This window comes from Gorilla gorilla, chromosome 3 (genome assembly GCF_029281585.2).
Source record: "Gorilla gorilla gorilla isolate KB3781 chromosome 3, NHGRI_mGorGor1-v2.1_pri, whole genome shotgun sequence".
Lineage (NCBI taxonomy): Eukaryota > Metazoa > Chordata > Mammalia > Primates > Hominidae > Gorilla > Gorilla gorilla.
The window spans coordinates 23853104-23879804 of NC_073227.2; the positions used below are offsets into that span (position 1 = coordinate 23853104).

At 39.7% G+C, this 26701-nt stretch overlaps 1 protein-coding gene and 1 long non-coding RNA gene across 2 annotated transcripts in view; both read right to left on the reverse strand.

The window, feature by feature from the left end:
• FBXL5 (F-box and leucine rich repeat protein 5) overlaps positions 1–15056 on the reverse strand; it is a 51016-nt gene extending 35960 nt beyond the window's left edge. The window contains exons 1-2 of the mRNA XM_004038461.4: positions 14338–15056; positions 3564–3779 (exon numbers count right to left, since the gene is read on the reverse strand). Of these exons, the coding sequence (XP_004038509.1) occupies positions 3564–3779; positions 14338–14421 (300 nt within the window). The 5' untranslated portion in view covers positions 14422–15056. The remainder of the gene's footprint in view (positions 1–3563; positions 3780–14337) is intronic.
• A 63-nt stretch (positions 15057–15119) lies between these two features.
• Positions 15120–23708, reverse strand: LOC129533283 (uncharacterized). Its single transcript, XR_008679410.1, has 4 exons — positions 23463–23708; positions 20604–20709; positions 18892–19087; positions 15120–15476 (listed from the first exon to the last, which is right to left on the reverse strand). It is a non-coding gene; the product is annotated as an uncharacterized lncRNA (long non-coding RNA).
• Between the last annotated feature and the right edge of the window lie 2993 nt (positions 23709–26701).

The following is a 26701-nucleotide window of genomic DNA, read 5'->3' on the forward strand; positions in this document are numbered from 1 at the left end:
TCATTAATTATGTCTGGTCCCAGGAAGTTTAAAATGTGACATAAAACCTCCGGAAAAAAAAAATAGACAAATTGCAAAGTGGTCTCTGTACTTTTAACATAAAAGATACCCATAAAACAGTAAGCTTTGAATTACTTTAGCAAGGTATGTAACCCCATATTTTTAAAATATCATAAAAAGTCTAAAAATAGCACTTATCTGCCCACAGCTTTTATTGATTTGATTTCTAACTATACATTTATATAATTTCTACATGTCAGTTCTCTTAATATATCTCCAAGCCTAATGGACTGTATCATTACAGAATCCCTTTATGGTCATCTAGTGTCTCCTCCACTAAAAAACTCAGAATATAGTTGACCCTTGAACAACACAGGTTTGAACTGTGTGGGTTCACTTAAATACCGATTTTCTTCTGCCTCTCCCACCCCTGCAACAGCAAGACCAACCCCACCTCTTCTTCCTCCTCAGCCTACTCAATGTGAAGACAATGAGGATAAAGACATTTATGATGATCCACTTCCACTTAATAAATAGTGAATAGATTTTTTTCTTCCGTATGATGTTCTTACTAACATTCTTTTCTCTAGCTTACCTTACTGTAAGAATCCAGTATATATATTTTACATATAATACATGAAATAATTGTTATTCAATTGTTTTATGTTATTGGTAAGGCTTCCAGTCAACAGTAGTAGGCTGTAAGTAAAGTTTTCAGAGATTCAAAAGTTATACGTCGATTTTCAACAGCACAGGGTGTTGGCAACCCTAATCCCCATGTTGTTCAAGGGTCAACTGTACCTGTTAACATTATCCTGCCAGGCACGGTGGCTCATGCCTGTAATCCCACCACTTTGGGAGGCAGAGGCAGGCGGATCACCTGAGGTCAGGAGTTCAAGACCAGCCAGCCCAACGCAGCGAAACCCCGTCTCTACTAAAAATACAAAAATCAGCCAGGTGTAATGATGGGCACCTGTAATCCCAGCTACTCGAGAGGCTGAGACACGGAGAACTGCTTGAACCTGGAAGAAGGAGGTTGCGGTGAGCCGAGATTGCACCACTGCACCTCAGCATGGGTGACAGAGCAAGACTCTGTCTCAAAAAAAAAAAAAAAGAAAAAAATTATTTGATGTAAAGTCATATATATCAATATCAACACTTCTAAAGGCAAGGTGCTCACTATATCTTGAAGTAACTCATTCTAATTCTGGGCAATTCTAAGGAGCTATAAACTTCTTCCTCATAACCTAAAATCACATTTCCCCACTTCTATATCAGCCCTCTCAAAGCATGTGGAAAATTTATAAAATAATGAAAACTTTTTTTTTTTTTTTTTAAGACAAGCCTTGCTCTGTTGCCCAGGCTGGAATGCAGTGGTGCAATCTTAGCTCACTGCAACCTCAGGTTCAAGCGATTCTCCCACCTCAGTCTCCTGAGTAGCTGGGACTACAGGTGCCCATCACAACTCCCAGCTAATTTTTTTGGTATTTTTAGTAGAGATGGGGTTTCACCACATTGGCCAGGCTGGTCTCGAACTCCTGACCTCAAGTGATCTGCCCGCCTCAGCCTCCCAAAATGCTAGAATTACACGGATGAGCCACCATGCCCAGCCTATGAAAACTTTTAAAATATGAAAATATTTTATCTCTGTTAAGTCTTCTCTGGTCTCTTTTTCCAGAACTAATTTATTCAACTGCTTCCCAATATTCAATCTAATGTCCTGTTCTCTTACGATTTTACACATTTTCCCTAAGCATATCCACATGGCTTTCATTCCTACTTATATGCTAATAATAACTATCAAATTTGCTTTTTCATACTGGGTCACTCTTCTGACCATGAAATCCATCTTTACCACCTCCTATTCATAAATGCCCATCTGGATTACACAAGCAGTTCAAACCTAATCTGTCAAGAATGAATCTTTTTTATTTCCTGACCGTCTTCTATATACTCTAGAAAGTCAGGCTGAATCCTCATTTTTATTTCTTTTCTCTTCTTTCATCCTCCCTTTAAGTATAATCACTACATTCCATCAATTTTATTTCCTACATAATTCTCAAGTCTGATCCCCTCCCCTTTATTTCCACTAGTCATGACTTTAGTTCAGATTTGTTGAAGGTGTATTCATGTGGCAATACATAATATGATAAAAGTTCGAAGAATATGAAAGAATATTCAATAAAAAAGTAAATCACCCTTCTATTAATATTACTATCTAGTACCCTACCCCAACCAAACCTCCCACACCTCCCCACCAAGTAGCTACTAAGTATTCTTCCAGAAACTATTAGAATAATTTTTTAATAATGGTCTTCCTCCTTTAGTCTTTTCTTTATCTTTAATCCATCCTCCCTAAGCTGTAGAACAGCCTTTCCAGAACACAAATCTCCAGGTGAGGAGCACATGGTGGCTTAACAGAGTTGTAACTTAAGCTTACGCTTCACCAAGCCAGAAGGGAAATAAACTAAGATCAAATTTCAAAATCCTATAATATGTAAATATAATTAAGAAGAAAGTCTCTCTACATCATTATCCTAAACTATACCCAGTAATATCTTTAGCTCACTGCAATCTCCGCCTCCCAGGTTCAAGCAATTCTCCTGCCTCAGCTGGGATTACAGGCGCCTGCCACTATGTCTGGCTAATTTTTATATTTTTAGTAAAGACAGGTTTTCACTATGTTGGCCAGGCTGGTCTAGAACTCCTGACCTCAAGTGATCCACTAGCCTCGGCCTCCCAGAGTGCTGCGACTACAGATGTGAGCCACTGCACACTGCACCTGGCTGGTATTCAATTCTAAAACAAGTAAAAATTTATAAAATTAAAGTGTTTATTCATTCTAAGTAATAATTATACCTTTGGTCACCATTAACTGGATAGCTTTCCTTAATTCAGCAAATGTTAACAGAATGTAAAAATTTTATAATTAAAACTTCAACTTACAAAAACAGCTTTCAGACTTGGTGAGTAGCATTCATTATAAAATTTTATTAAACAGTAATAAAGAGGTAACTGACGAAGACTCTCACCAAACCTGAGTCAGGCTCCTCTGGGCCCTCTTCTCAACTTAGGCCTGACCTTATACTCTGTTCTTGTTCGGCTTAGTCCAGTTTCAGCAAAAATCCTGCTGAATTGGTTTAGTGAAAAATCTCTCAGCCTTAGTATCTGATCTGCATCTACATCTAATCAAACTACTGATCCTTCAATATGTTACTATCCTCCTGCCTTCAGCAAGAATTTTATAGTTAGTCTAGCAAGAATCCCCTTGGCCTTGATGTTTCCTCAGTAGTTTTCTATCAACTCTTCCCACTTTGCCCCTTGGATATAAATCCCTACTTGTCCTTACTGTATTCAGCGTCGGGCCTAATCTCTCTCCACTACTGCAAACTCCCCACTGCATTAGTTCTTTTTAAATAGTCTTCCTTGCCATCTTTAACAAGTGACAAAATAATTTTTTTCAACATTACATCATTTACTATAAAACAGTGACAAGTTTTGCCAATGACATACCAGAAGATGGCACAAGTTTTGACAGCTGAATATCCATTTTTGCAACTTACCTTAACATTCTTCAGTCCCTTTTCAAAGAGGCTAAGCATCTCGGAGAGTTTATTGTCAGAATGTACATTATAAATGGTCTGGCTGCGTTGTTGAAGCAAACCAATAATGTATTCATTTTCAATCTGCTCATGCATTTTGAACTCCTTGAAAGTAGCATACAAAGACTGCAGAAGAGCACGGAAATCGTTGTTGTTGGAAAAATTGGTTTTAGAAAGCTGAATAAAAATTTAAAAAGAAAAGTGTAATAAATACGTGCAAATATGCACAAATAAAAAATATTCAAATACATCCCTATTCACTTTTGCACACAGCATACTTCCCTTACACTTGGTTAAAGTACAAATAAAAGAAATTCATAAATTAACAAGTTATAATGGTATAATAAAAAGTGCACTAGGCCAGGAAGATGTTGGTTTGCATTCTGGAGGGCCTGGTGACACAGAAAAATGATATGTGCACAAATCACGGTTTCTTTAAATAGAAGAGATTAAACCAGGCCCCTTCTAAACCTAAAATTTCATTACTCTATATGTATGCTAAATACAGGCAGGCAGAAATTTTAAAGAGGGAAACTTGATTAGGTTAAATACAACAGACGGGTAGATGAAAGGGGAAAAGCTACTAACACCATACCTCCTAGACTTGCTTTCTAAAGTATCTAGTATTCCTAAAATGGAACATAATCTAAGCTGTCTTATTGCCTGTTATCAGCAGGAATGACGGTCTGATGACAGAGCATCAAAACAGATGACATAGAAGCTCCTAAAGCAAAATTATTCCTACTATACATAACAGAATTAACTATCTTCTATAAAAAGTAGTGTGGATTATGCATTTTAAGAGTCACAGTGAACCAGTTTTAAAGTCACATTCTCTAGGATGGGATACCAGTTCTACCATTACTTAACTGTGTAACCCTGGGTAAGTTACTTTTCTTTCTTTCTTTTTTTTTTGAGACAGAGTCTTGCTTTGTCACCCAGGCTAGAGTGCAGGGGCATGATCTCAGCTCACTGCAGACTCTGCCTCCTGGGTTCAAGCGATTATCCTGCCTCAGCCTCCTGAGTAACTGGGATTACAGGTGCTCGCCACCACGCCCGGCTAATTTTTGTATTTTTTAGCAGAGATGGGGTTTCACCATCTTGGCCAGGCTGGTCTTGAACTCCTGACCTCATGATCCACCCGCCTCGGCCTCCCAAAGTGCTGGGATTACAGGCATGAGCTACCACGCCCGGCCTACTTTTCTTTCTTAATGTGTTAGTTTAATCTTGATGTTAAATGGATATAATAAAACATCTGTATTTCACATGGTTGTTAGTACTCAATAAACATTAGCTATTATCATTTTGAAAATTAAATATTCATTTTTTATAAATTCATACATTTTTTACTCTATACAAATATTTACTGAGTAGCTATGATGAGGTAGGCACTGTTCTTTGGTACCTGGGATATATCAATGAACAAAACAAAGATTTCTTGCCTTTATGGAGTTTCCATTTCAGTGAAGGTAAATAAGACAATGAACAGTTAACTGCAATACATAAGTAAATAATCTAGAGCAAGAATTGGCAACTTTTCTATAAAAGGACAGATAATAAATATTTTAACTTTTGCAGGCCATGTGGTCTGTAGCAATTATTTACCTCAGCAGTTGTAGCACAAAAGTAGTCATAGACAACATGTAAATGAATGACTGTAGCTGTATTTCCATAAAACTTTATAAACACTGAAATTCAAATTTCATATAATTTTTCACATGTCACAAAATACTATTCTTCTTTTGATTTTTTCCAACTATTTAAAAATGTAAAAGTGATGCTTGGCTCTTAAGCCACACAAAAAACACAGGCAGGACATATTTGGTTAAATACATATTATAGATTTTTTTTTAAATCATAAGAAATGCCCCACAAGATTACAATAAAATCTATTAGTGGCTAATCTCTGCAAACACTATCATGTATCATTTTTTGGAAAAAAAAAAAAAGGCAAACTTAAAAATAGCCTTAGTAGAAGCAGGGTACAAAATCAAAAGAAACCATTAATGCTAAATATTATTTTTGTATTATTATTATTATACTTTAAGTTTTAGGTACATGTGCACAACGTGCAGGTTTGTTACATATGTATACATGTGCCATGTTGGTGTGCTGCACTCATTAACCCGTCATCTAACATTAGGTATATCTCCCAATGCTATCCCTCCCCCTCCCCCCACCCCACAACAGGCCCCGGTGTGTGATGTTCCCCTTCCCACGTCCATGTTGTTCTCATTGTTCAATTCCCACTATGAGTGAGAACATGCGGTGTTTGGTTTTTTTGTCCTTGCGACAGTTTGCTGAGAATGATGGTTTCCAGCTTCTAGATATTATTTTTTTAATGGCAAAAAGTAAACACAGTCAGCCTCCGTGGGGATGCAGAAACCACAGATTCAACCAACTGTGGATTGAAAAAGGCTGGGCATGGTGGCTCACACCTGTAATCCCAGCACTTTGAGAGGCTGAGGTGAGTGGATTACCTGAGATCAGGAGTTCGAGACCAGCCTGACCAACATGGTGAAACCCCGTCTCTACTAAAAACACAAAAATTAGCAGGGAGTGGTGGTGTGCACCTGTAGTCCCAGCTACTGGGGAGGCTGAGACAGGAGAATCACTTGAACCCAGGAGGCAGAGGTTGCAGTGAGCCGAGATCATGCCACTGCACTCCAGCCTGGGCAACAAAGCAAGACTCCATCTCAAAAAAAAAAAAAAAGAAAGAAAGAAAGAAAGAAAATGTTGAAAAAAATAAAAAACAACAACAATAAAAAACAATATAACAACTACATACATAGCATTTTCACTGTATTATGTATTATAAGTAATCTAAAGATGATTTAAAGCGTATGGGAAGATATGTGTAAGTTACATGCAAATACTATGCTATTTTATCTGAGGGACTTGAGCATCTATGGAGTTTGGTATCCATGGGTGTCCTGAAAACAATCTCCCACAAAATAGCAGGATACCAAGGGAAGACTGTAATGCCCTAACATGAGTTAAGAAAAATAATATATTAAAAGACATACAGGGAATTTTGCATATATTCTCATTAGACTATCAGAAATTCTTTTAGATCTAATAACACATTAAGGTAAAGATTAGTTTCATGCCACAAACTGACAGTCAAATTAACCATAGTAACTATATAAAGAGACTCTAAATTACAGGTAGAATCTATATCCAGCTAACCTAGCACAGTAGTTAAAAGCACTGACTCTAGGGCAAGATTGCCTAGGTGTAAATCCATTCTACCAGCAAGTCATTACATTTCTTTGTACCTCAGTTTCTTCATCTGTAAAACAGGGCTAATAATATTAACTACTTCACAGAGTTCTTGTGAGAATTTTTTTGAGACAGGGTCTTGCTCTGACACCCAGGCTGCAGTGCAGTGGCATGATCATAGCTCACTGCAACCTCAAACTCCTGGGCTCAAGTGATCCTCCTGCTGGCCTCAGCCTTCCGAATAGCTGGAACTACAGGTGTGGTGCACACCACACCCAGTTACTTTTTTATTTTTTAGAGACGGGGTCTCACTATGTTGGCCAAGCTGGTCTTAAAGTCCTGGCTTCAAGCGATCCTCCTGACTCAGCATCCTGAGTTGCTGAGATTATAGGCACAAGCCACTGCACCTGGCTACCTGTGATAATTTAATAAGTTAATATAAAGAACACAGAATATAAGCCCTACCTAGGCATCTGTAAGGCTTATTTAGTAGGCTTTTCTGTTATTAATTCTGTATTCAGACCAAAATAAAATATCATTAGAAAGGAATTGGTACAGCCATTATGGAAAACAGTATGGAAATTCCTCAAAAAATTAAAAATGTAATTTTCATAAGTTCCAGCAATCCCATTCCTGAGTATATGTTCAAAGTAAATAAAATTAGGATCTCTAAGAGATATCTGCACTCCCATGTTCAATGCAGCATTATTCATAATAGCCAAGATATGGAGCCAACCTGAGTGCTTGTCCACAAATGAGTAAAGAAAATGTGATATATACAATAAAATATTATTCAGTCATAAAAAAGGAAATCCTGTCATTTGCAACAACATAGATGAACCTGGAAGACAGCTAAGTGAAATAAGCCAGATACAGAGAGATAAATAATGTATGATCTCACTATATATGGAATCTAAAGTAGAACTCACAGAAGCAGAGAATATGAAAGGTGGTTGTTGGGGCAGGGGATGGAGAAAATGGGGAGATGTTGAAAAAAGAACACTAACTTTCAGTTCTAAGATGAGTACGTTCTGGGGATATAAGGTACAGTATGGTGACTATAGCTAATAATACTGTATTATGTACTTGAAATTTGCTGAGAGTACATCCTCTGTGTCCTTACCACTCCCACACAAAGGGTAATCGTTTGTGGTGATGGATGTGTCAATTTGATTTTGGTAATCATTATACAATGTACATGTATATCAAAGCATTGCATTGTACACCTTGAATATATACAATATTTATTTGTCAATTATACCTCAATAAAGCTGGGAAAAAATGATCAACAGATCAACAGATCAAGTTAAATTCTTGGTGGAGAATACAAAATATTTTGTACAACAGGTTGAAGAAATAAGATTTTTATCTATACTAAATCCTCAACATGTTTGTTGATTTGATGAAGTGAAAACAAAGCCAAAAAAATAAAAGAGCAACAGAGAGAAAAGTCCTTAAAGATACTACCCAACTCAGTTTTTCTCCACATGAAAAGTGCAAACATTTTTAACCCGGTACCTAAAGTTAGTAAATTTAGCAGTTAAAAGAATAACCAGGGCCGGCAGTTAAAAGAATAACCAGGGCCGGGCACGGTGGTTCACGCCTGTAATCCCAGCACTTTGGGAAGCCGAGGCAGGCGGATCACAAGGTCAAGAGATCTAGGCCAACATGGTGAAACCCCATCTCTGCTAACCTCTACTAAAACTACAAAAATTAGCTGGGCGTGGTTGGCACACGCCTGTAGTCCCAGCTACTCAGGAGGCTGAGGCAGAAGAATTGCTTGAACCCGGGAGGCAGAGGTTGCAGTGAGCCAAGATCACACCACTGCACTCCAGCCTGGAGACAGGGCAAGACTACGTCTCAAACAAAAAAAAAAAAAAGAAAGAAAGAAAATAATAAACAGAATATACACAATTTAACTTTTTTGTAATCTGTTTATGTAAATAGTTTTTAAAATTGTTTGCCTTCACATATAGACTTTATGGAGAAAAAAAACCTGGACACTAATAATTCTAGGACATACGGAAGGAAGCCAATGATGTGTGAGAAATTACCCTAGTGTTTTTATATATTTAATTCTTAAAACAACCTAAAATGTAGATATCAAAATCCTCATTTTACAGACTAACAGAGTCTCAGGAAGAAAATTTACCCCACATCATACAACTAGGGAACAACAAAACCGAGACCAAGTCCCTAAAACTCTAACATCTATGACTTTTCTACATACACAATGTTAGTCCCATTAATAAAGCTATGTTTTCAGATCCAAGAGAGTAAATTGTCAGAAAGAACACTTGCTCTAAAGCAACAGTTCTCACCAAGGCAGTAATTTTGCCACCCCACTACCCATCCCCCAGAGATAAAAGGCAAGATCTGGAGGCAGTTTTGGTTGTCACCACCGGAAATGTACTACTGACACCTAGTGGATAAAACCCAGGGATGTGGCTAAACATCCTACAACACACAGGACAGCCCCCATAAAAAAGAAATCATCTGCCTCAAAATGTCAATAATGCTTTGGTTAAGAAATGTTGCTCTAGAAAACTGTTTTTCAAATACTGTTAACCATGACCTTCAGTATGAAATATAGTGCAATCCAGATTCACACCCATCACAAACACTTCAAACAAATTTCAGGGAACAGTATTTCCCTCTCTTATCTGTGATGTACTCTAATATTTACTTTTCGGTTTAAATTTTTAATGCTGTTTCGGACCCACAAAAGAGATTTATGACCTACTACTAATAGGTCACAGGACACATTTTGAAGAGCACTCTTCTACAGTAAAATATAAAGGTTCCTAGTGACCTATAAAGTTATATACTCTGATGCCTCACAAATTCAACAAAGAACTTATATATATAAAAGGACACACATAATTAACAAATAGTAACATGATATCTTCCACATTTTAAAAGGATTTATAACTGACTTTTTTTTTTTTTTTTTGAGACAGAGTCTCGCTCTGTCACCCAGGCTGGAGTGCAATCGCGTGATCTCAGCTCACTGCAACCTCTGCCTCCCAGATTCCAGCAATTCTGCCTTAGCCTCCCGAGTAGCTGGGATTACAGGACCCCGCCACCATGCCCAGCTAATTTTTGTATTTTTAGTAGAGATGAGGTTTGACCATCTTGGCCAGGCTGGTCTTGAACTCCTGACCTCATGATCCACCTGCCTCGGCCTCCCAAAGTGCTGGGATACAGGCGTGAGCCACTGCGCCCAACCTATAACTGACTTTCTGTCTCAGACATTCTAGAGTGATAAATCAAGTATTACAGCCTGGTTTCAAACTGATTCTCAAAAGTGGTATGTCACTTAAAGACGATACATTACATTCAAAAATAGATAAGAAAACGGCATAACAAAAACACATATATTATTCCCCCAAATACATTTTTACTTTGTCTACTCACTCAGACAATGCTTTAATTTAATCAAGGGAGACTTATACTCAGTGAAGAAACCTTAGTAAGTATCTGATCAAATTTACAGATGGAAAAAATGATGACCCACAGGTAAACTGTTTTGCATAAAATCATAGAGCTACCAATAAGTAGCAGAACTAGTAAGGTAATGCAAAACCCATGGGCTTCCGAAGGGGAAAAAAAATCCTAAGATTAAAATTCACGCTCTACTAATTACTAATTGAATGAGTTGGGTAAGTTACTTAACCACTAAGACTGTTTCCTCAACTTTAAATGAAGCATAATATTTGGCTTACGTAGTTCGTGAAGATTAAAAGAAACAATGTAGACATGTAGTAAGAACTCATTAAATTCCCTTTTCCTTCTTCCACAGGTCTCAATTCAATACTTTCTCCACTAAGCCAATCTTCTCAAATGCCAGTCAATAAATTGTTACAGGTATGCAGAAAAATGGCGGAGGGGCGAAGGAAAACTGACAATAAAGCTATACTCACTCATTTTTTAAAAAAGAATATATTCAAATTACTCTAAGCTTCTTCCCACTTAAGAGTTTTGGGTCATAAAATGTCCTATCTGTATAAATAAATGTATAAATAAATTATTTAATAAAAGTAAACAGCACTTTTAATACCCTTACCTGAAAAATTTGGGCACACCTTAAGGCCTCCACCACTTGAGTTTTTAATAACTGGTTTATATAAAAGCCTGGGAATCTCTGAACTAACCACATCCTGACAACCACAGCCTACTCTTCTCTCAGAAATCAATTCAAAGAGACCACTCCTGACACTTTAATGTGGAGCTGACCATGTAACTCCCTTTGCTCCCACTATACCCTATTTGGATTTCCATCCTAGCATAGATGTTATTACATACTGGACTGTAAACTTTTTGAGACTAGAGACCACATGTCACATTGCCAACGTCTTTCTGTAGTACAAGCTACTACAGAGTAGACGGTAGAAACTCCAATGCTCACTGACAGAATTAATGGAGTTAACCTTGGAGAACTGGAGAAAAGACTGAGAAATTGAAGTAAAATGGAAAAAGGATGTCATTCAATATAAATATTTACTAACATCATCCCAGTCTGAAAGGTCAGTGAATTAGCAGGAGATTTCTTAGCAGATTGTTCCAAAAAAAGTAAGAAACTACTATGATTTAATATAAAGAAAATTAAACTAGGAATCCTAACAATGACTTGGGTTTCCATCTGAATCTACCACTAGCTGCTTATGTAACCTTGGCCTAGCTAATCTAGGCCTCTAAGTCCCCAGCTATAAAACAGAAATACCTTGTCTTTACATAACTCAAAGCACTGTTGTCTGGATAACAAAGGTGAAAAACCTTTCCATAAAACTTTTTACAAATGTAAAAAGAAATCCATGGGCAAAGTATTAAATCGGGTATTGTACAGCAATATTTAAAATGGTCTAAGACATACATCTGTCAGCTTTTGAAAATTTATTTTCTCATCCTATTCACCTTTATACCTAAAAAATAAGTAGACTAAGATAACTTTGGAATACATTATACTAACTGGCTTAAGCATATAAGTGGTTTACTTGATGCTAGTAAATAAATGGATGCTTCTAAAATACATTGTACTTGAGAAGTTCAATATTGAAAATAGTAACTGACTTCTTGATAATAACTGGGCATTCAGAGCCCAAATCTGTACAGTTTAATAACTATTTTGTACCTTTTCAGTTTGAGCATAAAAACTAGTTCTCATTTTATATAGTTTTATTGTAAACTGTTTGGTTGGATATCATTGGTCTATACAACCAAAGGATTTTGCCATTGCAAAACGTGAGATGATAAATGAATAAAAACAAACAAGGTACTCTTCCTTTAATTCCTTTAAGATTACTGAACCATTACAAAATACTTATTTTCCACTCTAGCTCCCAAAGGACATCCTAAGAGAGATTTCCATTGGCTATCAGTATCAAGAAGAAATCCAGATGTAAAATTCCTATGCATTTTTTTTCCCCTAAATCGCCTCAGTTTCAGTTCAGAAAATTGGACTTTTAATCTTCGTGATAAACGTATACAACAATCTCATTAACTATATCTAATTAATTCAGAATTAGTAATAATTTTGACTTGCACTATGTCAAATTGAAAATGCTTTATTAAACTGGTTATGCAAGTGGGAACGTTACTGAAAAGACTCTTGGCTCAGATATCTTGTAAAAAAGCAACTGCATTTTCAAAATTTGTTCAAATACTCTCAACCACCAGGAAGAGACACAGAAAAAGAGCGACTAACTTCTTGAAAATTTTAAAATAAGGCTGCTTAGCCTTAGTCTGCAAGTAAATTAAATTGTGATTCTTTATTTTGGGAGGTCACAATCATCTGGAAATCGATGAAAGCTACAAACACCCTAGGAAAATGGACACACGCACAAAATTTTCCATATAATTTCAGGTGATCCTAGGCTACCTCTCCACAGTCTAAAGTGGAGAGAAAACCTTGGATTCTGTTAGTCTTCACTTCCACTTTCGATTTTTGAGACCATTTTTTTTTTCTTTCCTGCTATTAAAGAATGGTGTCTGAATGAACGATATTCAAAAGCCAGAGAGGATAAAAACACTACAATACTGCTAAGTAAAAAATTCAGGGATATACCCTTTTGCTTAATGGCTTAACCATTCCTCATGCTTCTCCTAGATGAGTGGTTCTCACCCTCAGCTGCATACTGCACTCAAATGGAGAGCTTTAATCATTTATACCTGATGTCTGGGTGAAATCCTAATTTTAGTGACCTAGACATCAGGACTTCTAATAGTTTTTAGTTTAAGGCTAATAAGCAACCAAGGTTGCAAACCATTGTCCTAGACAGTCCTGGTGTTTCCAACTACATGTGAACTGGTGTTTCTAAATTTTCAGAATGGAGGGAGGGAGAAGATGGAGTGCTAAGATTTGAAATTCAACGTCACTGCTTTAAATTGCGGGTCTTGAGTGTAGCCTAGCAGTGAATACCCTGGGCATCCTCCAATCGCCTGGCTGAGCTATGAAACACCCCTCTTTTCTGTAGACAATGGTTCTGCATAATGCTATGCAATTTCTGAGAATTCCTAAAAGTTGATTTCTATGCTTAAACAGTAGTCATTTGAATGCTTTATTTAGTTGGATCATTTCCACAAGAAACGGGACTGCCTGAGGTTTGCAGATATCCATGACTTTCCCCAACATAAACTGACAAACACGTGGAATGTTAATATTGTTTTAAAATCACTAGCAAAGGGCCCTGAACCATCTCCACAAAAGTGCCTCTTCAGCTTATGCTGCACCAATTATGGGCCCAAAATGGTTCTCACAGTTAAACCAACTTTTCCTGAGGCCCCCTTTATTCGAGCTCATATAAAGAAATCCAAGAGAGAATTGCTGTCTTATAACAAAATCTACATCCAGTAAGTGTTCAGGGCAATAAAAGTTGCAAGGAAAACGATAACGACACATGAAGAGTGAAGGTTCTTCAGTTCTAAACTTGGCTTTTCTCCCAAATCAAACCAGTGAAGAAAGCCGGGGGTAAAAGAAACCGGGTAGCTGGGAGACGCTGCAGTTCCAGCCAGGAAGCCAGCGAGAGGTGCAGAGGATGGGTGGGTGTCTGCACGGAGAGCCCCGAACAGGCCCGGGGGAGTGACGGGGGACGGGAACAACTACTCGGTGCAGATGGGAGCCCACCGCAGGTGGCCGGCCGGGGCACCCAGGGCTTCGAGAAGGTAGGGCCGCTCTCCTTAGAGGCAGCAGCGGGAGTCCCAGCGCGGCGGTGGGGCCGGCCCGAGGGCGGCCAGTGACGCCGGTAGCGCCCCTCCTCAGCCGCCAGGCCCTCGGCAGGGGACGCCGCCCGCCCCGAGAGCACGTCCGAGGCGGCGGCCAGGCCGGCTCTGCGAGGGCCTCGCAGCGGGCGGGCAGGCTGCGGGAGCGGGCGGCGCTGACAGCTGCGCAGGCGGCTACTCGCGCGGCGACGGCACGGGGCTGCGGGCGCGGCGCAGGCCAGGCCGCCCCAAGAACCCAGCCCGCTCCCCATCGCCGCCCGCACCGCCCACAGCGGGAGGCTCAGCGCTCCGTTACCTTGTCGCAGTAGAGCCCCACCAGCTGCTTCATCCGCCAGTGTGGGGCGGTGAAGACGTCCACTTCTTCAGGGAAGGGCGCCATCGCCACTGCCTCAGCCTCCGCCTCAGCAGCCGCGGCCGCCGCCTCTCCATAGACACCCTCGCCGCGGGGCAGAGGCGGCGCGCCCCCTTGCGCATGCGCCCGCCCCGTCGGCGCGCGCGCCCGGTCGGCTTGGCCGGCGGGGACGCGGGGGCGCGCAGGCCGCCGCCATGCGATCCCTGCGGCCCACGTGACCGGGCGCGCGCAGAGGCTCGCGGCTTCTGCCTCCTGCCCCCACTCTTTTCGTTTTTTGTCGTCTTCATAAGCCGCAAAAGGAACCCAAACCTTTTCCCTGTTTCTTTCACTACATGAAAGCACAGTAGCTGAGGGTAGGGGAAAGTCGTTTCAGTGGCGCTCTCGGCGCTTCTCCCGTTGCTGCCCTGCCCACCAAGGCCTTGAGGAGAGGCAGCCAAGCACAATGGCCGCGGTCAGGGCCGCGAGCTTTGCTTGTGCCCACGCCCCGACGCCTGCTTGGCCTGGGTGACCAGTGCGTCTGGCCAGGACCTCCAGAGCTGCCCTTCGCCTCCCTGCGATTGGCCCGTGCCAGATTTTTCCTGGGGCCGAGCGCAGACCACCCCGCCCGCCACTCAAAGGCCGGGCCTGGCTCCCGCCCAGCGGTTGGTGAACCAGAGCTGCGGGCTCTGAGAGCTTCGGTCCCGGGCGGCAGCCCACAGCGGGCGCGGGGCCTGGGTGCGAGGGGCGGGGCAGAGACCGCGCGAGAGAGTTCTGGTGAAATTCGGGAGACTCAACGTGGGGGAAAAACAGTATCTGGGGATCCAGGTGCGGAAATGCACCTCAAGTGCAGGAACGCGGGTCAGGGATAGGCCCGACGGGCCTTGGGGGTGGGGAGAAGGGTGAATAATGGAAGGTTAGTGCGGGAAAGAACCTTGGTACAAATCCCGCCATTTTAAGCGGAGGTTCGGAGAGAAAACAAGGTCACTAACCCAGGAAGATGTCTGCCTCTTTCCCATAAATCGCCTGGCCCTGGCCACAGACATCCTGGAGACCCTGTTCTCTGCTCACGCCGGTCAGTCTTAGATTGGTTGGCTGGAGTACTGCTGGACAGATAGAGAAATAGGAGAAAACAGGGAAGCCTGAGAACCTTGGGAGGAATTGTTATTTGCTTAATGGCCAGAACCTCCAGGAGGGCAAGAACCAGATATGCTGTGTTCACCCTTGTTCTCTATTATCTATCACAGTTGCAAGACAACATGGGGATCAGTAAATAGTCAACAAATAATGAAGTAGAAGAAGGTGAGAAAGAACTTTGCAATGGAATGCACCCTATTTAGTTCTAATCTTATATTACTATATGCTATTATAGACAGTGTGAACAGTGGTTAAACCACAGACTCTGGAAGTTAAGATTCCTGGTTTTGTCAGACATTAGCTATACAACCGTTAACAAGCTATATGACTTCTTTATGCCTCAGTTTGCTCTGACATGAAATGAAGCTAATAATACCTACCTCAGAATCTTTATGAGGATTTATATATTTGAAGCACTTATAACAGTACCGTCTGTAAGCTAGTAATACTTTTTAAAAGCAACTCTATGAGGTAGTGCTGCAGGAAATTAAGTCTTCAAGACATTCTAGTAGTTGCCTAGGGTCCCACAAATTAGTAAGTCAAAAATCTGTCATATAAATCTGGATCTGACAGTACCCCCAGAGTCATTGCATTAGTTGGGATACAGAGATGGCTTATTCACAGTCTGTCTTAAGAAGCAGGAATAATGCTTAAGAAATAGAATAATAATAAAATATTTGATAAAGATTCATTTCTCTCTTCCTCCTCCTCCCTTTCACCCCGTTTCTCGTTCTTTTGCCAGGACTTTGCCTCTATATTTTTTAATAACCTCCAGAGAGCATTTTCTTATTTACCCTCTATTTCTTTACCTCATACTAATCTTTCACTCCAGCTATCTTGGAATGCAGTATCAGACCTCAGGTGAACCAGTTATATAGAGAAATGAGCTCCATGAGAACATGCACTTTGTTTTATTCTCAGCACTTAGAATGATGTCTGTCATAAAGTGAGTATTCAGTAAATATGTTGGAAAAAAGAATGAGGGTAGTTCATAGCACTGTGTAATTTCCTCATTTTTACTAACGTTTAATATGCTATGTTGTCTTGTCCAATCAACTGTTTGTGTCTGTGCTGTTCACTAGTGTATCCATCTGTAGAACCAGACACATTAAAAAGGTATTTGGCAACAACAACAAAAAAAGTCCATCCACACAGTTTCACTGCAACCCAGATTTGAAGCTCTATAATCAGCTGAAAAGTAGTAACAGCCACTTTGGACACTGGCCATTTCAAGGAATTTGTTTTAGATGACAAAATGAAAGAAATAAAGTGATTTTAAAAATAAGCCCTGTGAGTAATTTTTCCCATGGAAAGCTATTAACATTAGCTCCATATGCTGAATTATGTAGCAATTAATCACCTGATATATCCAAAATAAATGACTGACTTTACTGAACTTTAGCTCTAGAGAGGTCATTGATCAATGTAGTATCATTACCATAGGTTACTGCAACTACAGCAGATTGGGAGGGTTATTAAGACCAAGGTTGTCACTTTACCTCTCTGTGAGACCTTTTTGGATATATGACAACAGATAATTCCAACAGACCATCTAGCAATTGACCACCACAAGAAGTCTGAATAAGGCATGTGAACAGAGCAGTGAAAACCCACATTGTAGAATAACTGGTAGAATTGGTCGTTTCTCTTACCTACTCTCATTCTCTCTCTGGCAACCTAAAAATATAACTTACTCTGTTATCAATAGGCCTCTTCTATAGTAGTTTCCAAGCCTAATTTTGAGAACCCTGGAAAGGGTTATTGGCCAGGGAAGGTCAATTCTAAGGCATTTCACTCCGTTTGAGTATGTGACACAGCACTTTCCCTAATAGGGGATTAGTTGTGAAAACAAGCAATGAAAGAATGTTTACGTTTTGACCCAGTTGGAATCATAGTCCTCACTCAGTACCAGAGTTGATCCTTACTGTCCATCAAAATAGTCAATCAACAACTGCTGCAGCAGGCTGATTTAGGAATTGCTGTGGTTTGAATGTTTGTCCTTTCTAAAACTCATGCTGAAACTTAATCCCCAATAAGGCAGTATTAAGAAGTGGAGCCTTTAAGAGGTGATTGGGTCATGAAAGTTCTGCCCTCATGAATGGCTTAATTCATTCATGGATTAAAGGATTCATGGGTTATCATAGGAGTGGGAGTGGTGGCTTTACAAGAGGAAGAAAGACCTGTGCCAGCATGCTGAGTCCCTCGCCATGTGATGTCCTGCACTGCCTTGGGACTCTGCAGAGTCGCCACCAGAAAAAAGGCCCTCATCAGATGCAGCCCCTTGACCATAGACTTCTCAGCCCCACACTGTAAGAAATAAATTCTTTTTCTTTATAAATTACCCAGTTTCAGGTATTCTGTTATAAGCAATAGAAAACAGACTAAGACAGGCACATATAGGATGATGTCTTAATCTACTTTCTAGATAGCCACAGAGGGCTTTCTGGTAGAAGTGGCCCTTAAGTTCAGCATTAAATATTAAGAAAAATTATCCATCTGGGACTCCAGAGACTTAATTTTTTCATATTCAGCGTTAAACTGGACACCCAATATGCAGCAGGAGCTTGAGATATAAAGTTGAATAAATCCTGATTACTGTTCTTGGAATTTCCCAGCTTTTAAACTCAAAGTTTCATACTATCCACCCCATCCTTAATCAGCTGCAGTGACCAATGTTTCTTCCTCATTAATTCCAGTCCCTCCTGTGCTTTAACTAAATAATATATTTAATGACAAAAAATCAGAAGAATGTCATAAATGGAAGGGTACCCAGTAAAATAATTAATTTCTTAGCAGTTTTAAGTACCTGACATTATGTAGGTACTTAGGTACCATAATTAGGTAGGGAATGTAGATAAACATTCCCTGAACAAGTAGTAGGCATACATAGTAGGCATAAAATATTTCTTGCTGCATGAATGAGAATTTGAAAAGTTTTTACAAACCAAAATACTCCTGTTATTCAGTAATATACATATATGGTTTTTAAGAAAAACTAATCCAAACAAGCTATATTTAAAGTCCTTCTTTCAACAATTGTTACCCTCCTTTAAAGGGTTCTCATTTTGACCTCATAAGCAAAAATTGATTCCTAAACTGGGTACTGGGTAAGATTCAGTTCTGGGAACCTCTTTACTCAGATTTCTAATTCCTTCTACCAGGAGAATGTGAGCTGCACCGCAAACTACGTTAACTGTCCAAATATAGAGTAGTCCCATTCCTTAGATCTCCTTTTGAAGAGAAGTTTAGATAATACTAAAATCATAGTCTCTTTCATTTTAAATCTGGAGATATAATGTGTATAGTGGTCCATAAAGTTTCCTTGCAATATTTTCAGACAGAGAAGAGCCTTCCATTTCCCAAATATACCTTTATGTCACCTACCTTGCGTCATTTACCTCTTAGTAAATATTGCCAAGTGAACACCAAAATCTTGATTTTCAACCAGAGGCTCTATTATGGGCTGACTTGTAGGGAGAAAGAATGGTTCCATGTGTATGGCCTGAGGGAAAGGTGGCTACTCTCAGGGACAACTTGACTCAGCTGTTTGCACCATGTAGTGAGAAAGTATCACAAGTTTCTGGAATGGAAAGAAATGATAAGTTCCTGTAAAGTGTCAGAGTTACATTCATTGTAATGATGAAATCTGGCAGGCAGTTGCTTAATCCCTGCCTACAGAGAGGGGAAAAAAAGTATTAGGAAAGTATCAGTTCTGTTTCCTTCCTCCCTACCCCTGACATTTTTTTTTTTTTTTTAAAGAGGGTTTCACTCTGTCACCCTGGCTGGAGTGCAGTGGCACAAACATAGCTTACTGCAGCCTCAAACTCCTAGGCTCAAATGATCCTTCTTTCTCAGCTGCAGAATAGCTAAGACTACAGGCCCATGCCACCACACCAGGCTAATTTTTTATTTTTATTTTTTGTAGAGGTGCAGTCTCATGATGTTGCCTAGGCTGATCTTGAACTCCTAGCTTCAAGCAATCCTCCCACATGGCCTCCCAAAGCACTGGGATTACAGGCATGAGCCGCCGCACCCAGCCCCGACATTGTTTTAAAAACTCAAAACAGAGTACCAAAAAATCCCCAATTACACAAGACACCTCCTAAAAAATTTAAATGCTGAGAGCTACCTAGAAATAGAGATGTCATGTATACATCTTATTTGTGTTCACTGACTAATAGCCTGGCTAATACACGAAACATTGATTTGAACTCTAATCCCACTTCTCACTACCTACCTACCCACAAGATCTAGGGCAAATCACTTGGCCATTCTGGAGCCTTCATTTCCTCGACTGTGAAGACTTGGTCTGGGACACTTTTGAGTGATAAAAGGTGCTAGATTATAATACATATTAATTAATCTACAACACGTGTAAAAAGGACTCTCCCAGGCTGACTTGTTAAGGGAAATCTGTCACCAGTCATCCAGATAAGTCAGTCTAGAGTTAGGTGGCCCGGCACGGTGGCTCATGCCTGTAATCCCAACACTTTGGGAGGCCGAGGTGGGCGGATCACTTCAGGTCAGGAGTTTGAAACCAACCTGGGCAACATGGCGAAACTCCATCTCTACTAAAAATACAAAAATTAGCCGGGCATGGTGGCACACGCCTGTAGTACCAGCTACTGGAAAGGCTGAGGCAGGAGAATCACTTGAACCTGAGAGAAGGCGGTTGCAGTGAGCCTAGTTTGAGCCACTGCACTCCAGCCTGGGTGACAGAGCAAGACTCCATTTCAAAAAAAAAAAAAGGTAACCTTTAACGAATCATTATTTTATTTGTGTAACCAATTTAACTGTGATTAGTTCCATTCACTTTCCCTAAAATGTCTCTACCAAGGTGATTCTTTGGACTACTATAGGTGTTTCCCCTGTGTGCAAGGTTGTAACAAAACTTTGGCATGTGCTTGTAATTGCACTGTTTTAAAAGTGTTCTTTTACAGTGAAGAGACAGTAAAGCAAAATGGGTTGGAGTGTGGAACCAGTATTCTCATCTGTAAAGGGATAGTGAGTCTCCAGAGTATCCTGAGAATTAAGTGTTTTATGGAATTTAGCAGAGCCTGGCATGGGAAGCACTAAATGTTAGCTATTACTTTTACCTGTAAAATGAGCAGATTGGTCATGATGTTCTCTTTGGTCTCTGCCAATTTTCAGTGTTTGGGAACCTTAGGAATAGTATTTCAAAGCTGTTTCTTCAGATTAATTCTACAAATTAACCGGAGAAGGGACTTGTCACATTTAGTTGTAAGTGACAGAAAATAGAAAATAACAGTGCCTTAAGCAAGATGGGGTCTTTTTTTCTCTTTTTCTCATGTATTAGTTATCTGTTGTTGCTTAAGATTAACCCAAAACTTGAATGGCTTAAGCACCCTTTAAAACTTAAATGGCTTTATTATTTCAGTTTTTAAGGATCAGGAATTACAGAGTGGCTTATGGGGTGGTTCTAGATCAGGTTTTCTCATGTGGCTGCAGTCAGATTGGCAGCTAAAGCTGCGATCATCCGATGACATAACCTAGGACTGAAGGATCTGCTTTCAGGTTCTCTCAGGTGGCTGTTGAGAGGCCTCACATCCTCATAGGCTGTTAGAATAAGGACCTCAGATCCTCACCACATGGTACTCTCTATGGAGTTACTTATAATATGGTAGCTTGCTTTCCTCAAGGTAAGGGCCAATAAAGAGAGAGAGCAAATTATTTCAAATGCAAAATAAGTCAGTCTTTTATAACATAATCTCAGAAGAGACATCCCATCACTCATGCCTATGCTACTGGTCATACAGAACAACCCCAGTACAGTGTGGGAGGGGATTGCTTACACAATGGTGTACCTAATAAACGAAGGGATTAATTGAGGGCCATCTTTGAAGCTGGCTAAACTAAACTCATGTATACACCATGTAAGTGGTCCAGAACTGGTTTGACAGCTCTACTATATTTAGGGGCATAGGCTCCTTCCACGGCTCTACCAACTCTAGAGGGTAGTCTTCATATTTAAGTTCAAAGGTGATGGCATTTGTGTGACCCAGGGCAAATCATCTATTCTGAGTTTCTAGGTCCTCACTTAATAAACTATGAAAAAGAGTAAAACATACTTCATAGTGTTGTTGTAAAGATTAACAGAATAAGTGTAATAGGCTTTCACAGTACCTGGCATATTAAGCATTCAATACTATCTTTTAATATTGCTATATACATTAAATAATGAGACTATCCCAAGAGATCATCAGATATGCATTGTTCCTTGAAAAGGTCAAGCTTAGAAATCACTGGTAATAAAAAAGCTCTACTTGGATAATTCAAGTGAGCCTCTCGTCACCATTCCCAGCCCAGAAATGGTGAAGGATAAAAATTGTTTTTTTCAATATCATTCTAGAGGTAGTTAAAATTGAATCAATCCATTCAATCCATTATCTTTATGTAATCTACTCCTAGGTAGCTGATACTATAGTAAGATGTAATTTTTTTTTGTCTTTGCAAAGGTGTTCTTGTTGCTGACAAGGAACAGCAGAATAGTGAACAAGTTTGTGGCTAAACATTATTCCCAGATTTTAAAAAATGTTCAGTGTGCACAATTGTTACTACCAGATCTTTGTCAAAATAATCTTTCTGTCACTGAATAACTGACCCATAAAACAGTAGAGCATATTGACCTAGTGTGCAGGGTAAGCAATGAGTAAATAAGAAATGGTTGTAAAATATTTACCAAATGTAACTTTCTAATTTGGGTAGCTTTAAGATGGGTCAAAATAAAAGGAATGCTATTATTCATGAAGAATTACAAGTTTACATATGTTTATTCTTGCCAGTCTTTTACTGAAAATTCCTAGAAATGATATCCTTTCCTTTATATATACCATAATATTTGTATGATATTCCTCTCCAAAGATAGGGGTAATATTATACATTGATAATAGTCATTCATTATTGAAAAACTAACAATACACTAAGTACTCCACTGCATGGGACATAGTAGCCATTCAATAAATGATAGATATCTTTATTATTAGACACCTAACACTGTATGAAATAGGATACCATAATAGACTCTAGTCTCAGTATCTCTATTAAGATACTAGGGGCCAGAGGTTTCAAAATGGTTTGACCTGTTGTAGTGGTTCATTCAGCACACTGGAGTTGGACTGATTGTCTGGGTTCAAATCTCAGCTGGTCCACTTTCTTACTTACTACCAGCAGGGTAAAACAGAACCTCTTTTGCCTTCCGGGAATGAGGACTTTGCTACTACCGTTAAACCACAAACCTGTTCACTATTCTGCTCACTCATCTGTGAAATGGAAATACTACTACCTATTCTAGTGGACTGTGGTGGAGATTAAATGAGATTATATAGTCAAAGAGCTCACAACAGTACCTGTCACATAATTTTTTTAAAAAGAAAAATCTGCTTATTTCTGTCACTACTCAACAAACACTAGGTGACTATCATTTGCCAGAAGCTACAGATTCAGTAAGTCCAAAAGTGAACTCACCATTTTCTGTCCTCTGAGTTTGCCAAGGTTTCTGTATTCTCATCTCATTTTCATCACTGTTCATTGACTTACCCTGGCTAATATAATGATAGCAAACAAACCAGAGTGCAAGTCACCAATCTAAAGACTTTTTGGTCTTAGAGTATTTATATTCACAGAATGACTGCATGAATTGTAGGCACTCTTATCCTGATTTTTCAGATGAAAAACTTAAAGAAGCTACATAATTTCCCCAAGACTACCCTATTAAGAAATAGCAGAGCCAAGATTCAAACTTAGGCAGTCTGGCTTCAGAGCTTCTGTCTTTTTAGGTAACACACAATACTGCTTCTAGAGATTTTGGAGTTATCTTAAAAGCTTTCATTTTTCCATCACTCAGTATCTTAATAAGACACATAGTCCTCTCAAACATCTCTAATTCATCCCTTCTCTGCTTACACTAATACAGACCTAGTATGGGCCCTACTTACCTTCTGCTTGAACTACTGGTTTCCCTGCTTTCAGCTTCTCATTTCAATCCTTGCACCAAACCAGCTAGTCAGCAATGTTTCTAAAACAAAAAATCTAATGACTCTCCCTCAGTTAAATCATATTGGCACACTAATTCCTATTGAACAGGACCCAGGCACTCTTATGTGTCATCTGATGAGGTACCTAGTACAGTACCTTACTTATAAAGTTGAATATACTGTTTATTTTATTGACATAAACATATCTTTTTCCCCCACCAAAGTGGGCCCTCAGCCTTTTTTTTTTTTTTTTGAGACGGAGTTTCACTCTTGTCACCCAGGCTGGAGTGCAATGGTACGATCTCAGCTCACTGCAACCTCTGCCTCCCGGGTTCAAGCAATTCTCCTGCCTTAGCCTCCCAAGTAGCTGGGATTACAGGCGCCTGACACCACGCCCGGCTAACTTTTGTATTTTTTAGTAGAGGCGGGGTTTCACCATGTTGGCCAGGCTAGTCTCAAACTCCTGACCTCAGGTGATCTGCCCACCTTGGCCTCCCAAAGTGCTGGGATTACAGGCATGAGCCACCACTCCTGGCCTGCTCTTCTTTATATAACCTTTATTTCTGCAGTCCCCAACAGCCTACAAGTACAAATGTCACAATATCATTAATATGTGAATCTTAATGATTCATTAAGTTTAAGGTTGAAGTTTAGAACCTAAACTTCAGCAAAATCTCCCCACCCTTAATGCAAAGGGCTTCTGAATTATCAGGAATGTTTTTCATGTGCTCAGTCATAAATTCACTCCCGCTACAGCTACATTGCTACCCCAGATGAAAACTGAGCCACTGTGTCTCTCCCATTCTTCCTCGAACCCTCTATTTTCAGGTAGCCATTATGAGCTTAGCTGCCAATGTAGGAAAGAATGCCTTTCTTATTTGTGACATATTGTTAAAAGGGTTCCAGTGGCGGGTTGTTTCAACTCATGTGTTTATGTGAAGTAGCTGTCAACCATATTTACTTAGAGCCCCCTACCTCCCTGGGCATCAGATGCGGTGTCAGGCATCTTAGCCAAGGCAAACTTGAGGTACAGCCATACCCCTATAATCAGAATCCCTCCTTCTCTCCAACAACGGCTTATTATTAGTACAGCTCATTTCTTCTACCCTTAGGATGGTCTACCTTGCAGGAATTACCCCAACCAATTCAGTAAAACTTAATTTGGGACTACCTTACAAATTTGCGAGATGTATCTAAAATTACTTGAATGCTAAAGCACCCACAGCTAATATTCAAATATAACCCAAGTTTATATTTGTTTCACTCTTTCCCACTCTTCTTCCCAACTCCACTGCCTAGCCTAGAGCATTGTGCATACTAGAGCCCCGATATGTTTTGAAATATGTAATAAAAAATAAAATTCTATGCTAGTTGAGCAGAAATAAAGTTTATCTGAGAAAAGAAACACAAACTTAGGATGAGAATATCTGGCCCCCAGTCCAAAATTCTTAAATTTAAGGGAAAAAAAGAACCCCGTAAAATACATGGCTCTCAACTGAGACAGATTTGGCTGTTGGTAGGAATCCGATGATTAGTGTACCTGCACCTGTTCTGACACCCTCCAAAGGAATCTGGATCACAAGTGAACTGTCCAAGACCATAAGCCACACCCTTGAGCTAATGCAAGAGGAAGCTGAATCACTTCCTTGAGGCCAAATGCATACAAACAGAATTGCCTCAATTTCCTATTGACAACCTTTTTTTTTTAAAAAAAGTGACCATTTCCTTATCTTGTTCTTGTAATACAAACCTTTTAGGGTGACTTGGCTTTTCAGTTTAAAAATATGAATTTTGGGACTGGGCACGGTGGTTCACACCTGTACTCCAAGCACCTTGGGAGGCCAAGGCAGTAGGATCACTTGAGCCCAGGAGTTCAAAACCAGCCTAGGCAACATAAGTAGACTCCACCTCCACAAAAAGTTAAAAAATTAGCCAGGTATGGTGGTGCATGCCTGTAGTCCCAGCTACTCAAGAGGCTGAGGTGGGAAGATTGCTTGAGCCCAGGATGGTCCAGCCTGCAATGAGCCATGATGGCGCCACTGCACTCCAGCCAGGGAGACAGAGCAAGACCCTGCCTAAAAAAATAAAATAAAGACACATACCACATGATCTCACATTGGTGGAATCTAAAATAAAGTTAAACTCATATAAGTAAAGAGAGGATGATGGTTACCAGAGGCTGTGGGGGTGGGAATGAGTTGTTGATCAAAGCATGCAAAGTGTCAGGTAGACAGGAGGAATAGGTTTTGAGATCTATTGGACAGCAGGGTGATTACAATCAACAATAATAAATATTTCAAAATAACTAAGAGAAGCCTGGGAAACATAGTGAGACCTTGTCTCTACTAAACATCAAAAAAATTAGCCAGGTGTGGTGGTGTGTGCCTGTGATTCCAGCTACTCGGGAGGCTGAGGCTTGAGCCTGGGAGGTCAAGGCGACAGTGAGCTGTGATCCCAACAATGCACTCCAGCCTGGGTGACAGAGCTGCTACCTGTCTCAACAAACAAAACTAAACTAAGAGTAAATTTCAAATGTCCCACCATAAAAAAAAAAAGATAGGCAAATGAAGTGCTAAATGTGTTAATTAGCTTGATGTAATCATTCCACATTGTAGACATATATCAAAACATCACATTGTATCTCATAAATGTATACAATTATAAATTATCAATCAAAATCGTAATTTAAAAATTACTAGATGTTGCATAGTTTCTAGTTTAATGTAAACATTATAAACCATATTTGTACCCATTACAAATTGCAGCTATTAAATAATCTTGAAAATCACATCCCACCTTTAATTATTTGAATCATGGGATAGTGCAAAGGGCACCTGAATACATGTCGTAGTACTTAGGTTCTTGGCTCTTTCACTAAACAGCCACATGATCATGGGCAACCTCTTTAACCTTGATGGCAGTCCATGAGAAAACATGTACAAGTACCTAGTCCAATGCTTGGCATATGATATAGGCACTCAACATTTGTTAAAATTGAAGTTTTAACTCATATTAAACAATTTATATTTTTTAGGAGTTACATACCAAGTTGCAGTACCCTCTTATTTGACATGTAGATCTGGAAATATTCATTTCATCCAAATGAGACTAAGCAAAATCATATATTATCTCAAAACACTGAATCAAATGGAATAGTATAGTGCTCTTTTTTAACCCACAGATCACAGGCAAACTATAGA